This window comes from Apodemus sylvaticus, chromosome 23, assembly GCF_947179515.1.
Source record: "Apodemus sylvaticus chromosome 23, mApoSyl1.1, whole genome shotgun sequence".
NCBI classification, from domain to species: Eukaryota; Metazoa; Chordata; class Mammalia; order Rodentia; family Muridae; genus Apodemus; species Apodemus sylvaticus.
The window spans coordinates 6,806,750-6,823,253 of NC_067494.1; the positions used below are offsets into that span (position 1 = coordinate 6,806,750).

The 16,504-nt window shown below is 36.1% G+C and overlaps 1 protein-coding gene across 1 annotated transcript in view; it reads left to right on the forward strand.

Moving 5' to 3' along the window:
- Lama2 (laminin subunit alpha 2) overlaps positions 1–16,504 on the forward strand; it is a 606,823-nt gene that overhangs the window by 250,500 nt on the left and 339,819 nt on the right. The window contains 3 exon segments of the mRNA XM_052169299.1: positions 3,919–4,097; positions 7,296–7,395; positions 10,100–10,260. Of these exon segments, the coding sequence (XP_052025259.1) occupies positions 3,919–4,097; positions 7,296–7,395; positions 10,100–10,260 (440 nt within the window).

Genomic DNA, 16,504 nt, shown 5'->3' on the forward strand with positions numbered 1-16,504 from the left:
TTTCACCCAGGAGGAGTAGAAGGCAGGAAATCATCAAACTCAGGGCCAAAATCAATCAAGTAGAAACAAAGAGAACCATACAAAAAATCAACAAAACCAGGAGCTGGTTCTTTGAGAAAATCAACAAGATAGATAAACCCTTAGCCAGACTGACCAAAGGGCACAGAGAAAGTATCCAAATTAACAAACTTAGAAATGAAAAGGGAGATATAACAACGGAAACTGAGGAAATCCAAAAAATCATCAGATCCTACTACAAGAGCCTATACTCAACACAACTGGAGAATCTGGAGGAAATGGACAATTTCCTTGACAGATACCAAATACCAAAATTAAATCAGGACCAACTATACCATCTAAACAGTCCCATAATGCCTAAAGAAATAGAAGGAGTCATAGAAATTCTTCCAACCAAAAAAAAGCACAGGACCAGATGGCTTCAGTGCAGAATTCTACCAGACCTTCAAAGATGAGTTAACACCAATACTCTTCAAACTATTCCACAAAATAGAAACAGAAGGAACACTACCCAATTCCTTCTACGAGACGGTTGAATAATATATTTTCCAACCATAAATCATACCTCCTTTGAGATTTTTGGTGCTACCTGTGTTATCTGTATTTTGAGTACCTTTCCTTTCCTCACTTACCTTGTTTGTTCTTTGATATGCTCTTACCTGTTTCTTTCATTAATGGACATATGTAGAGGCTTAGCTGCCACTAAATGTTCAAACTCCACTGGAGGACCACTCTTTGCTCTCAGCCATACTTAATCTAGCACGATCCATCTGTCCTTACATAATTTTGAAATATTGGAGACTTTAAGTCCCTTATTTGTAGGAACATTCCCATAGTCTGAAGCCTAAAGATTTTCAAAAACCAGAAATTAATGGTGGATATATTAATTGTAAGCCTAGCTAAGCATCACAACATAATTGGCAATGTTCCCGTTTTTATTTTCTGTGGGGGTAGAAGGTTGCTGAAAGACAGAATAGAAAATGGCTCACTGAGAGCAGATACCATCCCTGTCCACTGAAGCCATATAACCAGTGCCATTGGTGTTGATATACAGATATAGAGCGTCCTGGTTACAGGGTGAAGACTGTCACTCAAACATTAAACATTAGCTCCCAGTCTACAATTTAGCAACCCTCATTCTGATTATTGGGTTGATAATAATTCAGTATTGTATTATAATTCCATCTATACTGACAATAGAAATGCTCACTGTTGATTGCAATATATATTTAAAAGAGGATGTTTAAATATTTGTGTGAATTTTCTTAAACCCATAAAGTCATTTTTAATGCACACAGGATCATGTTTATTTCTGTGTGCCCTAAAATAAAGCTGGAAACACTACAAATATAATGAAATTATTATATTGTAAATTGAAAGTCAGCAGGCTGGAAAAGGTTTTTTCCAAAAACCATGTCAAGGAGATATCATTCTTACTATATTGGAAAATCTTACATGCCAGTAAGAAAAACAATAATGCTATTATGAGCAAAGACCAAAACAGTTTTATGTCTTTGAAAAGTATAAATGGCATTCATAATTCAGACAAAAAAGGATGACCCACACATCAATTAAGACAATGGAAATATTAATAATGGTATTAAAATGTTTAATAATGGTATTAAAAGCATGATAAAATACAGTGCTGGTGAGGTTATAGGGCATGACTTTCACCCCATGACTATGGGCAGCGATAATGTAACATTTTAGGATGTCCATTTCTCAGTCTATTAAAATTCAAGTTGACATAACTTTAGTCTAAAATGAAAATTACACTTTCAATAATTTAACCCAAAGGTGGTGTCACATATGTGTACAGGCCTCATACTAATTCCCTTTGTATTATTTTTAATTGCTATTACTAATCTATATCTTGAAGGAGATCTCTCCAGAATTCTTTTAAGTATTTTTTGCATTTACAAAACAAATTAAAGAAGTAAGTCATAAAATGCCACCGAAATCTGAAATTACTCCTCAAAACCTCTCCTTAACACAGGAAAGTGTTTAGTTTCCTAGACCAGATTCTAGCTCTCAGTCTTACTCCTTGACTCTAGTGTGTGTGCACTGTTATTTAAGGACAAAGCTCACAACCTGTAACTGTCCATTAACAGGGTACTGACACATACCTCCTCTGCTCTCTGACAGTGCTCTTCACAGCCTTAGACTAAATGATATGCTACCCCTGTGATATGCTAAGAACAGTTATTACTAGTTAAGTCAGGCAGTTCAAAAGAATATATCCATACATAGAACAGCTGTGTACATACATGCACACTGTGTGTGTGTGTGTGCATACAGATGCTTGTTTGTATATATGTGTATACACCTTCTCATATACAAATACCAATCAATGAAAGAACAGAGAACCAAATCTTTTGGAGACTTTATAATATCTTTCCCTGATTCTTGCCGTCAAAAGAATTCCACATTCATTTCAAAGCTTTACACAGCCGTTACTGGGAAAAGTTACAACCCTCCCTGGCCTCACACTCTCTAGAATTCCTATAATACAATACATTAAAGACAAAGAGGGTGAAGAGCAGGACAAATCGATCCTATGCATTAAAAAGGCATTATGGTGATGGTGCTACAGTGATGGTATTAAGGAACTGATGGTATGGTGGTGGTGTTATGGTGGTGGTGTCACATGGATGATGTTATGATGCTGCTGTTATGGTACTGGTGTTATGGTGACAGTGTAATGGTGATGATGTTATGGTGATGGTGTGATATAAATCACCTCATCTGATGCTTTTAGATATCCGCATCTGCTAATGATTACTGACTGCCTCATGCTTTATAAGGAAACATCATATATGAGGACATTACTCACATCACATGATTGCTAACCCTGGGCAAGTTCATCTGATCCATACTGCATCAGAATCTCATTCTTGACATGTACTGTAACATACTTTTCTACCCGTGCCCAGTTCCCAGATACTGACTCTGAGACTTACCTATTTATGAATAAGTGCCTAGGCTATACGCTTTAGCTCTGTCACTAACTAGCTCATAACTTATACAATCCATTTATTATAGTCTATGTGTGCCACATGGATAGTTCCCTCCTCCGTTTAATGTGCTTGTCTTCCTCAGAGCCTGGGCAAATCTCCCACTCTTGATTGTTTCCCAGCATTCCTCTCTCTCTACTTGAACACCCACCTATTACTTCCTGCCTTTTGCTGATAAGTGATCAGCTTTTTGTTGACAGGTGCTAGTTCTGCAGTACACAGCAGATTCTCTCTACAACCTCCCATGTATCTGTCTCATTGTCTGGGAAGGATCTGAGAGAACTGTAGCAGTGTTTCGAATGCAGCTTCCTAAACCTAATTTCAAAACAGTGTCCAATAATTATAAGGGTACCTTGTATGTGAAATCACTTGTCTCTCAGGTGCATTGTAATTGTGATCAATAATAGCAAATATAGAATGACTATCAGAGAATCTGGCCTAATGAAAAGTTTTGCTTTTTATTAATGATGACAAAAAGGATGTATTAATTCCTCCCTGTCCATTTACCCACAGGATGTAGTACAGAGGGTCACCTATGGGCACTATCTATCATGTATTATGTGGTTGTTAATCATTTAGTGGTTTGTTCAATAATTCATCCGTCATAACAGATTGTAGGTTAAGCTATATGGAATTGTAATTATATTTGAAAAACCAGTAAACTATTGGCATTTCGCTACTCAGTTGTATTTATAGATTTTAATTCTTTCAAATCCCCTACAAGAATGAATTTATTGATGTGTGTGCATATATATATATATATATATATAAAAATTCAAATGTCTTTTTAATAGATTTATATTTCTATGATATATGGATAATAAAATAGATTTAAATATATTTAAAGCCTGAAATTAGTAGTTAACGTTTTTTATTCTGATTTTAGCATGCAATTGTCATGGAAAAGCTGAGGAATGCTATTATGATGAAACCGTTGCCAGCAGAAATCTAAGTTTAAATATACATGGGAAGTACATCGGAGGGGGTGTGTGCATCAACTGCACGCACAACACGGCTGGGATAAATTGTGAGACATGTGTTGATGGATTCTTCAGACCAAAAGGGGTAAGGAATACGTTTTTCATAAAGTTTTATTTTTGCTTTTCTACAAAAGTATGTGTCCCAAACTAACAAGATCTGTAAAACACTGGACTTCATGCTTTAAAAGGTGACTGAGAACTTTTCTTATCTCTAAGTCTCTCACCTCCTTAATAATTCGATATGTGATCTTATAACCACTCCAGAAATGTCTATTTTTTGCCTTTTTCCAATTGAACTTGCTTCCTGACAAACTATCTTCTGATCTTAGAACATTAATTAGGTTTATCTTTCAGTAAACATAAAACAAACCAACAAACGAAAACACTAGAATCATACAGTACTTGTTCATTTGTTTTTTCACTTTCACATCATAGCATTTCAAGATTTATTTATGTTATATGCACCAATAATTGCTCATTAAAGAACTGATAATATTTTGTTGCATGAGTATATAAAGTCATTCAATCCATTCTCTCCTTGTTGGATATTCAGGTGATTTTTTTTTACTCTGATTGATTAGCTTATACAAGCAAGTCTATGCATTCTATTATATGGTCATGCTAATTTAGCTTCTGGAAGTACTTAATGATAAAATAAGCACTTCCTTATTTCATGGGACAGGTCTATATTTAAATTTATAAGAAATTGCCACTTGTTATTAAATTGTCAATGACACTTTACATGTTGGCAAAAAATATTTGATATTTATGAGCTCCTTGATTCCACAGCTCTTTATGGTTGATATTGTTTTTCGATATTAGTCATTCTAATGGTTTGAAACCCTCTCATATATTTAAGTTTGATCTCACATGCCTGTTGGTCATTTGCATGCCATTTATCTTGAAGCATATATTCAAGTAAAGATGTTTTTGTTTTCTGATTTATAAAATTTTATTTTTAATTTTTAGTCAAGATCTTGACCTAATTTTTGTATTTAGCATGAAATAATGATTTAGACTTACTACCAGTTCTTTGTGAATCATATGATGTGGCCATAGAATGTGAACCAATTTGTATAGACACATTCCCTGAACACTAAACTCAGTACACTTGGCGCTGAGCGATGCGGGTTCCCTCATTTCATGCGGCATTTGGAACAAGACTGTCTTTTCAGTAGACTATTTGAATTTACCTAATTTTAAAATTATTTTGCTTACTTTTAGAGATTATAATTATATCATTTCTCACATCCCATTATTTCCTCTAAATTCTCCCATGTACCTTCTACATAACCTTTCAGGGTTCTTTTTTTTTTTTTTTTGTGGCCTCTTTTTTCATTAATTGACATTTTATACCTGGTGGAGGAGTGTCTGTATAATGTTACTTGTTTGTTTTCAGACTGGCCAAATGCACACCAGTTGGCTACTCATAGATTTTTGTAACCAAAATTTTAGATAAAGATAATATTGCTTGTGATTTGTTAACAACCTATATATAAATAAGGAAAGAAGGAATGCCTTATTTAATTTGGGCCATTTTGTGAACTCATCACTTCTCTACGTACTTTTCAAAACTTATTTGTAACGGTCATCTTGGAATAGAGACCTTACATATCCTTTATTAAATTTAAATGGGCCTTTTAGGTTTTTTTTGTATCTAAAATAATGATTAATGGCTAGGTAAAGTTGTCTTCTCCCAATTCTTTCATGCTACTATTAAGAAAAAATTCATACTGAGTTTGTCATCTGTATGGATTGAACATGTATTTGTTCCAGCATTCTTAAGGTAATCTTTAGAACTGCACATCTCCACAAATAATGCCAGGCTCACTCTTTACTTTGCAATATTTATGCTGATGTTAAATAGAAATGGTAAGAGCTGACATTTTTATTTTGTTCTCACTTTAAATATAAGCATAATCATTCACTATTGACCGGGATGTGAGTGATGGGATTTTCATGGATGCCGTTTATCAAATTCAGCAACTTCTCTGCTCTTCCAAGGTAGCTGAGCATTCTTATAACAAAAAGAAAAGAATGTAGAAGCATTTTGTCAAATGCTTTTCTGCATCTATTAAAATAAATATAAGTATTTTCACTTTCCCTGTTGGTTTCGTCATTTGTATTCATTTGCATGATATAAAAACAATTTTTCATTTTTGTATCAAGTATGGTTATTTTATAAAATAATAAAATGTTCATGCATGGAGTGATTTTATGTAGTTAAGGACTTTTGTCTTACTGTATGGGGAATGTGAAACTTTAATTTTCTGTTTTTACAATTTTTTTGTCAGTCATTTGTAGTAGGCATTACTAGCCTCAAACAAAAGAGCTGGGAAGTGCTTCCCTTTTTCAAATTAAAAATCATTTGTGTGGAATGGAAATTAAACCTGCTCCAAACACTAAGTACATTTTAGACTAGAATTCCCACGTGAGGAACCTGAGCTTTGGATTTCTCCCTTTTCATGGCTGCTTAGAATGAACATCACACTAAGTGAGGTAACCCAGACTCAAAAGATGAATCATGGTATGCACTCATTAATAAGTGGGTGTTAACCTAGAAAACTGGAATACCCAAAACATAATCCACACATCAAATGAGGTACAAGAAGAACGGAGGAGTGGCCCCTTGTTCTGGAAAGACTCAGTGAAACAGTATAGGGCAAAACCAGAACAGGGAAGTGGGAAGGGTTGGGTGGGAAAACGGGGAGGGAAGGGGGCTGATGGGACTTTTGGGGAGTGGGGGTCTAGAAAAGGGGAAATCATTTGAAATGTAAATAAAAAATATATCGAATAAAAAATTTTAAAAAAATTAAAAAAGAATGAAATTTGATATTAATTAATTTTTTAAATTAGATAAATGGTTAAACCAAAGAGGTGCTATATTTTTGCTTCTTATGTGTCTGGCAAGGTCTCAGAACGTCCGTGTTATCAAATTGAAATTTCCTAGGTAGGGGAGAAAGATTGAGGAACTAGGAGGGGTTAGGGACCCCACAGGAAGGCAAATAGAATCAACTAACCAGAACCCTTGGAGGCTTTGTGAGACTAAACTACAGACCAAAGAGCACCCAAGGGCTAGGTGTGGCTCTCCTGCACATAAGTAACGCTTATGTGCAGCACTTAGCAAAATTGGATTTTAGAAGTCCTCCATTCCATGCCAAAAATACTTATAATTTTATCAAAATAATTTGCAATGTATTTTTAAAACCAGTTTGTCCTGAATTGTTTGCTGAGTTGAAAATACTGGCATTTTTTTTTATATTTGATCAAATTATTTTTTCAGGTCTCACCAAGTTATCCAACACCATGCCAGCCATGCCACTGTGATCCAGCTGGCTCCCTTAGTGACGTCTGCGTCAAAGATGAGAAAAACGCCCGGCGAGGTGAGGCACAGTGGAGAACTGTCGCTCCCAGGAAAAGATCACCAGATACCAAACATCATATTTTTTGCAGAGAATTTTTCAGTAATTCCATTCACATAGTCAGAATTCTGACATCCAGTGGTATGCCCTATAGGACCCCATTCTTTCACTGTAATAACTTATTCTGTGCTGAACTATATTATTTGAAAAGCAAACAAAAATGATGATCATTTGCCTTGATGCATGTGTATAGCAATGTGTCTCTTTATTATAGGATAAATTCTGAGAAATTTATCGTTAAGCACATTAATTGTAGAAATGTCACAGTGGACACTGTACAAACTATGATGTCACCAGGCAGTACAGTCCAATCTTATGGGACCACTGTCATCTATGTGATGTGTTCTTGTTAAAATTGATGTTATATGACAATTGTGTATGTGTGTGTGTGTGTGTGTCTGTGTGTGTGTGTCTGTGTGTCAGAGAAGGTATTTATGTATAAAGCATACATATTATATATGCAATGTATATAACATCCTGTACCTTAGATTGCTCTGTAACTTCACTCTAAGTTAACAGTGTTGAGAGATATGTGTGTAGCATTGGGAGTGAATAGAAATCACACTGTGGAATGTAGGTGACACCACGTATGTGGGAAGGGTCAAGATGGTGGTACTATGAGGTGAAACCAAGTACTTTGAGGATTAAAATTCATGATAAGTTCTCAACATCAAGGAATCAAGTACTATTATGTGGCAACATAATAAAATCAGTACTTGGGAGCTCTTTCAGGCTAGTGGCCCTGGATGAGTACGGCATTGAAAGTAACAATAAGAAAAGACTGTGTGTACTTTTGCCCTAAGAACCTCACAATTAAAGCCTGTCATCATGAAGTCTTTTCCATTTTTTAAATGACAAGTAAATACTAATATTGTTATGAATGATATTAAGTCCCACACTAAATAAGTACATTTTTTTTAAAAAAAAACTATTAGAAATAGAAAATTAGGAAAATACTTGCATAATATTATGGTAGTTTTGAAGCAATAATAACAAAAATATGTAAAAGAGAAACCATTTAATCCTGTCTTTCTTTTCTTATTTCACTGTTTTCCTTTTAATAGGTTCTGAAGGGGAACTGGGGGTACTGATTATTTTGAGTTGCCATGTGGAATATGGGACTTGAACCAGGGTCCTCTGGAAGAGCATCAAGTTCTCTTAACCATAGATCCATCTCCCCAGCACCTATCAGTACCATTTGAAGCAAAAATCGAACAAAAATTACTTTGCTCCATCTTTATCAATATAAACTGAGTGTTTATGATTTTAAAGTCCTATTTCATGGCTCCAATTAGTATTTCTGTAGCTATTTTTACTTTTCTTACATTTTGCTGTTATATACTCATGTTATCTGTGTTTAATATTTCCAGTCATTTTCAAGACTCCTGTGCACACTATGCAAGCATATTAACAGGAGTTGAATGTGTGCTTGACTTATTCACGATCACTAATTCTCTTTTCCCATGTTTTTTTTTACACTGTATTATTGCATTTCATTATGCTTTGTGTTTGCTTGATGGATATAACAGGTTTTTCTATGGGCATAGATGTTTTGTCTGCATGTATATATGTATACTATTTGAGTGTTTGGTACCAGCAGAGGCCCGAGAGCTGGTGGAATCCCCTGGAGCAAAAGTTGCCGATGCTTGTGAACACCATGTTGGTGCTTTAAACCAAATCTGCTCCTCTGTAAGATGTGCAAATACTCTTATCTATATAACCATCTCTCCACTTATTTTTAATATTTTTCACATATACATAGAACTGCTATGTTTGCATAACTACTGACATTTTTATTAAGCTGCAAAAGACCCATTAGTTAGACTTTAGTGTCATACATGAGAAAGGAAGGTCATTTAAACCAACATGAGACAGGTTCCTGTGAACTCACAGAGAATGAACCAGAAAGCACAGAATCTGCACCTGGTCCTCTGTGAAAATGATGACTTCCGGTTTAGTATTTTTACTATAATTCCTGGGTGAGGAAACTAGTGAGTCTCTAATGCTTGTTCCTTGTCTTGGGGCTCTCTTCCTTCTGTTCATTTATTTTGTCCAACTTTAATGTGATATATATTTATCTTTGTATATATATATATATATATATATATGAATGAATGAATAAATGAATGATTAACACTAGTCACTAGGGTAAAGGTTAACAACCAAAATGTCACTTACACCTCTTAGGAGAGGGTAACTCAGTTTTCTTCAACAGGGTGATGTTGGGTATATTAACTGCTCAGGGCAGTCCTCATGTTTAGGAGTAGCTGACTAACATGTAATGGACTCCACAGATTTTGTGTGTACTTTTAATTGTTTGACGTGTGTGTGTTTGTGTCTCTGTGTGTGTGCTCTTTTATTTATGGTGGTGTTGTATTCTGTTTTCTAGGTTTTTCTGTTGTGTTAGCTTTTTATTTTTGAAAAAGAACTTAAAGTTGAAATGGTGGGGAGTAGGGAGTATCTGGAAGGACTTAGGGGTTGGGATGAAAATGACTAAAATATATATAATTTAAAAATGCTTTACATGTATATATAATAGAAATTTTTTCAAAAAAAAATCTAACCTTGTGATCAGAATCCAACTTAACAGTGACTGTAATTGAAACCTGAAGAATTGAGTCTATTTTCCGTTGACTGTGTCGATAAGCAATGCTTCTTCCTTTAGGGTTGAAACCTGGATCCTGTCACTGCAAACCTGGCTTTGGAGGCATGAACTGCGATCGCTGTGTCAGGGGTTACCGTGGTTACCCAGACTGCCAACCCTGTAACTGTAGTGGCTTGGGAAGCAAAAATGAGGACCCTTGCGTTGGACCCTGTAGCTGTAAGGTACGTTGGCCAATTTGGTTATGATCCACTGTTGAGACATAGGCCAGCTTCTCTGTTATGTCTACTGCTACTAGGCATTTGTAAAGCGTCTCCTGTGCATAAGACTGTGTATTATGTGAATACTACTCTATGTGCCATTAAATGATGAGCAGGCTCCCGGCCACATCTGCTATTAGTGGTCCATGTCATTTTATAAAAAAATTTTTTTTCTCCCATTGCACAAAAATGTATGTATGTATCACTTGAACAGGTAGTTGTTTCAAATTATAACTATATACCTTGTATTTGCTTTCTAAAATAATTCTGTTGAGGATTTAATTTGGGATTGTAAAAAAAAAAAAATAATCCCATAAAATCTGAGTGGAGGTAGGTCTTCAAAATTTTCACCACACTTAAACTCTTCTGTCTCACTATCAATTTGAAGGAAGGCCTAGTGCAATTGATTAAGGCTTTGATAGGTTCTCCCATGAGTACTTTCAGGAGGCAATTTTATTTCTTGTACATAATCGGCTAATAGCTCATCATGTTAACACTAAGGGACATATTACACCTGGCGCCTCCACACACATAGGAAGCAGAAGCATGCACAAGTCCAAAATGATGGGACTGATGTGCTTCAGCTGCAGAAGTCTGTTCATGGTGTTTTGATTAATGTGTAACTGTATTTTCTGAGTGACTGAGCAATCTTTTTCAAAGATTGGCATGCACATTATTATGAACATGAAGATAATTTTGATATCTTCAGTGGAGCCTCACTAAAAGCAAAGACAGTTAAATTAAAACTTTCCTTTACTAATTGATGACACTTATTTAGATATATATGGTAATACTTGGTACATATGTATTTTGGTGTATACAAATATTGTAGCATGATAAAATATTTTTAATATAAGTATATATTAGTAAAATATTTCTAAGCTGCTATATAGTATATTATTTGTATATTTAATATATATTTACTATATACACTTATAATAATATAAAATAATAATAATAATAATAATAATAATAATAAAACTATATGAACAAAATGTTTATATAATAGACATGTATTATATTAGAGACTATTTAAGCACCTATCTTGGCCTATTGACCAGAAAGTTGTTATGAAAGCTCTCATGTGTTGAAATATAATGAATTTTCTACATTTAGTGCATTATATTCCAGTATTATCTGCAATGAAAAATTACTCTCTAAGACTAGTACTGAACCCCTGTGATTGAGTGATGGCTTGGTTCAGGACCCCACCCCTGCACTGATTGCTGTGGAACAGACCCTAAACCCCCACCCTTGCACTGACTGGTGCAGAGGAGACCCTAGACTCCCACCTCTGCACTGAATGCCACAGAGGACACGCTACGGCCTTCAGTTCTCTGCTAATAAGCACTGGGAAAAACCTTGTGCATGCTTCCTTGCTTCCTTGCTTTCCCAGAGCACTGCAGTCCTCTCTCATTTTGTCCTTTGCTCCAGTTGCAGGACAGACAGGGCTAAGCTGAAAGTGGGAGGAGACCTTTGCGAGTCTGTAGAACACAGAACTCGAGTGGGAGAAAAGATGCACGTTTAGATATATACTTTTGAAAGGTCTGGCTATCTGCTCTGTTTAAGGACTAATAGAAGAGATGGGCAAGCTTCATCTCATCCAGCTTCTTTCAGAGGCTGGAGCAGAAGGCTATGAAGATTAGCTATGCCCACAGGGACAGCTCTGTAAACTCTCAAAGTCTTGTGAAGAGTGGTTCTATCCTTGAAGAGAAAAATCCCTGCATGAAGACACTTGAAGCCCTAAACACATGATTGAAATACAACAACCAGTAATTAAGAAATCATAAAAATGATTTATAACTAGCTAAATAATATCATTAAAAGTAATGTCTTTCAGCAGTATAATATTTTCAATAAAAAACATCAGCTCTTAAGTCTAAATAAAATGATAAAATTTTGCAGAAAGCTAGTTTCGCGAGATGCCAACAAAACTCTTAATATACAAAAAATACACACACAGAGTGATTGATTTAGTTATATCACAAAATTATAACATAATTATATCATGGTGTCTTATAATGAACTATGTCACACTGTAGAGGCAACACACTGTGATGAATTGCCCATCGTTTCTTGTTTACAAGAATGATAAATAGCTAAGTATTTAAAATAGCCATGCATACAATTTATATACTAAAAAGAACACCTCGTAGTACATAAAGAAATGAGATATTTCCTTCTTTTTATAAAGTATGATTTGAAACAATTGTGCCAACTTACTAAAAAGATATATGGATCAAAATACCTTATAAGAAGAAAAATGTTACTGGATGCTTACAATAAAACGTTTATCTCAGTATACAGTATATATGTATGTGTGAACATATGAATTCATATAGTGTTGTATTCCATAGCTGCCTGCAGCTATTACGAACTGTGTTGCTGGAGCAGAAGCTAAGGGATGAATGGGAGAGGGGTGAAAAGAAGGAGGACCAGGACAATGTTTCACTGATCAAGGCTGAAATTTTAATGGTGGTCAGACCTTTTAACAATTTGGGCAAACCCTTTCCTCCAGACTCTGCTAGACCTAAGCTCTAGCCTATTTGAGTAACAAGATTTGTGAGGTGTAGGTAGGAGGTGAGTCTTATTTTTAATATAAAGCCCAATATTTTGGAGGTTAATACTCTTGAAGTGGCTCCCATAGATAAACTGGAATTGAAGTGCTTTCAGAGACCTGAGAAATGTTTTCCAAATGTGGGGAGGAGATTAGAGCTCTCTAAATTTATGAATGCAGCTAAGTAGCTTTCCGTTCTCTCTGGAGTTCTAGAAGAAAAAAAGTTAATGGCTAATGAGCAATCAAATCCTGGAACCTGTGTGCTATGGGAGAGTAGGAGTCTTCCATGATTATATGAAAAAATAAAACATTTAAAACAGTGATATTCTAATTTATAGCTTCTGGAAAAGAGAGAGAGATACAGAGACAGATAGAGAGATAGATAAAGAGACAGAGATACAAAGAGATGGAGACAGACAAAGAGACAGAGGCAGAGAGACAAAGAGACAGAGACAGAGAGACACAGAGGATGAATTATTATTAGACTAATTAGTATCACTAACATCCTGGAGATGACTGTACCCGAGCTCTAAGAATATCACATCTAATGATTTATCCTAAATAAGTTTAGCAGTACATGTTTTAAAATGTACATAAAGAATGTTTAATATATAAAAACTTAGTATTATGAAACTAAGAAAACTAAATATCAGAAAAATAGCAAAAATAATAAGCTCACATTCCTTGTCTATGTAATCAATTTCTGTAGATCCAACTCATCACAGAATGAAAAAAAAAAGTATTTGAGTAACATGCACAAACTCTAGGTTTGATCCCAGTATCACAAAGAAATCAAAATAGAATAAAGAAAAATGTATGTGAAGAGCAGTTGTCAATATGGAACACACACACACACACACACACACACACACACACACACACACACACACACACACGCTTTTTTAATCCCCTAAATCCACCCAATTTTAGGCCCCCTATACAATTGTAGCTGTACCTTCACCAATGGCCTCTCACAGTGTCAAATCTCAGGTGCTCTTCACGACCCCTTAATACCTTCAAAACAAGTACCACTTGGGTGATTCTTACACATTGCCAAGTCTGGCTACAGCAGGAGGTACAACCTTGGCAATCTCTGGAACCCATCTTCTTTATGCACTTGGAAAACACTTCTCAGGTTTCACTTCAGTGATGCTGGTCTCTCTTAATCACTGCAAATTTCTTAGCTCCAACAAACAAGCATCAATTATCCCAATAGTTCCTACTATTTCTGTCTGTAAAGCCAGAGTCATATGGCCAAAGCTGCTGAGTTCTGCTGCTTGCTGGGGTTGGAGCGTGACACCCTCCTAATTCTATTACCAGCTTTCTGTTTTCCAACTCCTTCACTGCCTAAACTTGGCTGTCCTGGAACTTGCTCTATAGATTGACCTTGAACTGAGAGATCTGTATGGCTCTGTCTCCTAAATGCTGGTATTAAAGGCATGTACCACCACACCTGGATTTAAGTTTTTCTTCTCTAGAACTTGCTCTGTCCCAGGCTGGCCTTGAACTCAGGAATTTGTTTGGCTTTGTCTCCTTGGAATAAAAGTGTGCACCACCCTATCTGGGCTTCAGCTTTTCATGGCCACTGATCCAGTTCAAAAGCCCATGTCTTCCAGCCTCAAGACCTGGATCACAAGCATGTCCTCCATTTCTAGACTGTAGTTCATTCCAGATTTAAACTATTCCTTGTTCAGCTGCAAGCACAAAGAGTAAACTAAACTGGGTGGGATCTTGCCCTGAGATCACCATTTCCTTAATCTCTCTTATCTCCTTGAAGACAAAACTCATTGCCTCTTTATTACTTGAGCCATACATATTGTGTTTTTCCTTTTATAAGCTTACTTACTATGCTTGTTCAGAAAGTTCTTTGTGAGACTTAACCAGAGAACAAAGTCTCTGTTGGGCTTTCTTCAGAATTCCTTTGTCAGTGCAATTAATATAAATCTCTTTACCTTACCTTTAGGTAGATTCTTCAGACAAGGGTAAAAAGTAACCACATTCTTCACCAAAATATCACAAAACAGTCTCTCAGCCACATATTAATTATTTTCCTCTTAAACCTCTAGAACCAGGCTTCCACAGTTCAAATCACCCTAAGCAAGAAAGGCTTCTTCTATGTTTCTACTAGGCTGTCTCATTAAGCCCCACTTAAAGCATTCCACTGCTTTCCAAACACAAAGTCCCTAAATCTACATTCTTCTAAACAAAAGCATGATCAGATGGACTCCTGGTACCAACTTATATCTTAGGGTTTTGTTGCTATGAACAGACATTACAACCAAGGCAATGCTCATAAAAACATTCAATTGAGACTGGCTTGAAGGTTGAAAGGTTTAGTCCATTTTAGTTAAGGTAGATGCATAACAGCATCCAGGCAGACATGGGGCTAGAGGAATTGAGAGTTCTACCTTTAGTCCTAAAGGCAGCTAGGAAAAGACTGGCTTCTGGGCAGCTAGAATGAGGGTCTTAATGACCACTCACACAGGGACAGACTTCCTGCCACAAGGCCACACTTATAGACAAGGCCATACCTCCAAATAGTGCCACTCCCTGGGCCAAGCATATTCAAACTACCCCAAAGTTCATAAGGGAAATTGGTCTCAAATTCCTTTCTTTGTTGAGTCTTTGTGTAGTTTAGATATCTGAGTGTCTGTCAAGTTTGGCCTTGGTAGGGGTGGAATAACAGGGTTCCCACCCTTGGAACAAGGCCAACAGGGCAAAAGCCTCCAGGAGTGTTGGTGGCTGTAGTGGCCATGAAGCTTGTTAGTATAATTATGTATATCTTTTCACGTCCTGCCTTAGGGGGAATGTCCTCCAAGTTTAAGGTTAATGACTCCAAGATAATTAGAAACTAGAGGAATCCAGAAGTCAAGGGTATGTGTATATCTTTAGTAAAATGGTAAATGCTGGGAACTTCAGGATAGCTCTTAAGGCTGTGGAAAAGAACTCTAAAAATATGAGTTCAAAAATATAATTTCTCAAATATACAAAAATATAAGGATACAATATGAGTTGTCTAAGGAACTTCACATATCTAAAGAAACAGGCAGCCAGGATACCATGAGCCAGCTTGACACAAAGATACAAAGACAGGAAGATACAAATTTAGGTAGATTCCTGAATTCAAGGTCCACCTAAGACAGAGCCAGTTTAGGTGTAAGAATGATCAGAATGGTAATTCCACAGCCTAGCCTCACCCAGCTACTTTATTGTCTGTGCTTCTGCTTGCAATTTCTTCCTAAGAGTCAAGGGGCTAAGATCAAGAGAGACTCATTCATAGGATAATCAGAATGGAACCTGGAGAAAATGACTCAGTTGATATGTATAATAAAAGACCTGGCTTATGATATGCAAGAGATGAACTATCTAGTGATTTTTTTTTTCACAATACCAAGAGGGAACTATTTGGAGAACTGTATCAAGCAATAAATATCAAGAAAGCTGTCTAGAGAGAAAGCTGTCTGGAGATCTCCAGAGAAAGCAGATCACAGAGAAAAAGCAATCTGGAAAACAAATCAGTAGAACATAGGCCACCATGATTTAACTTCCAGTTGTTTGTTTTCACCATTGCCAGAAACCACTTCTCTCAGAATCCCTCTCCAAGTTGAGGATGGGCCTTAGCAGATGACTGTGGCCTCATTGAAAGAGTTT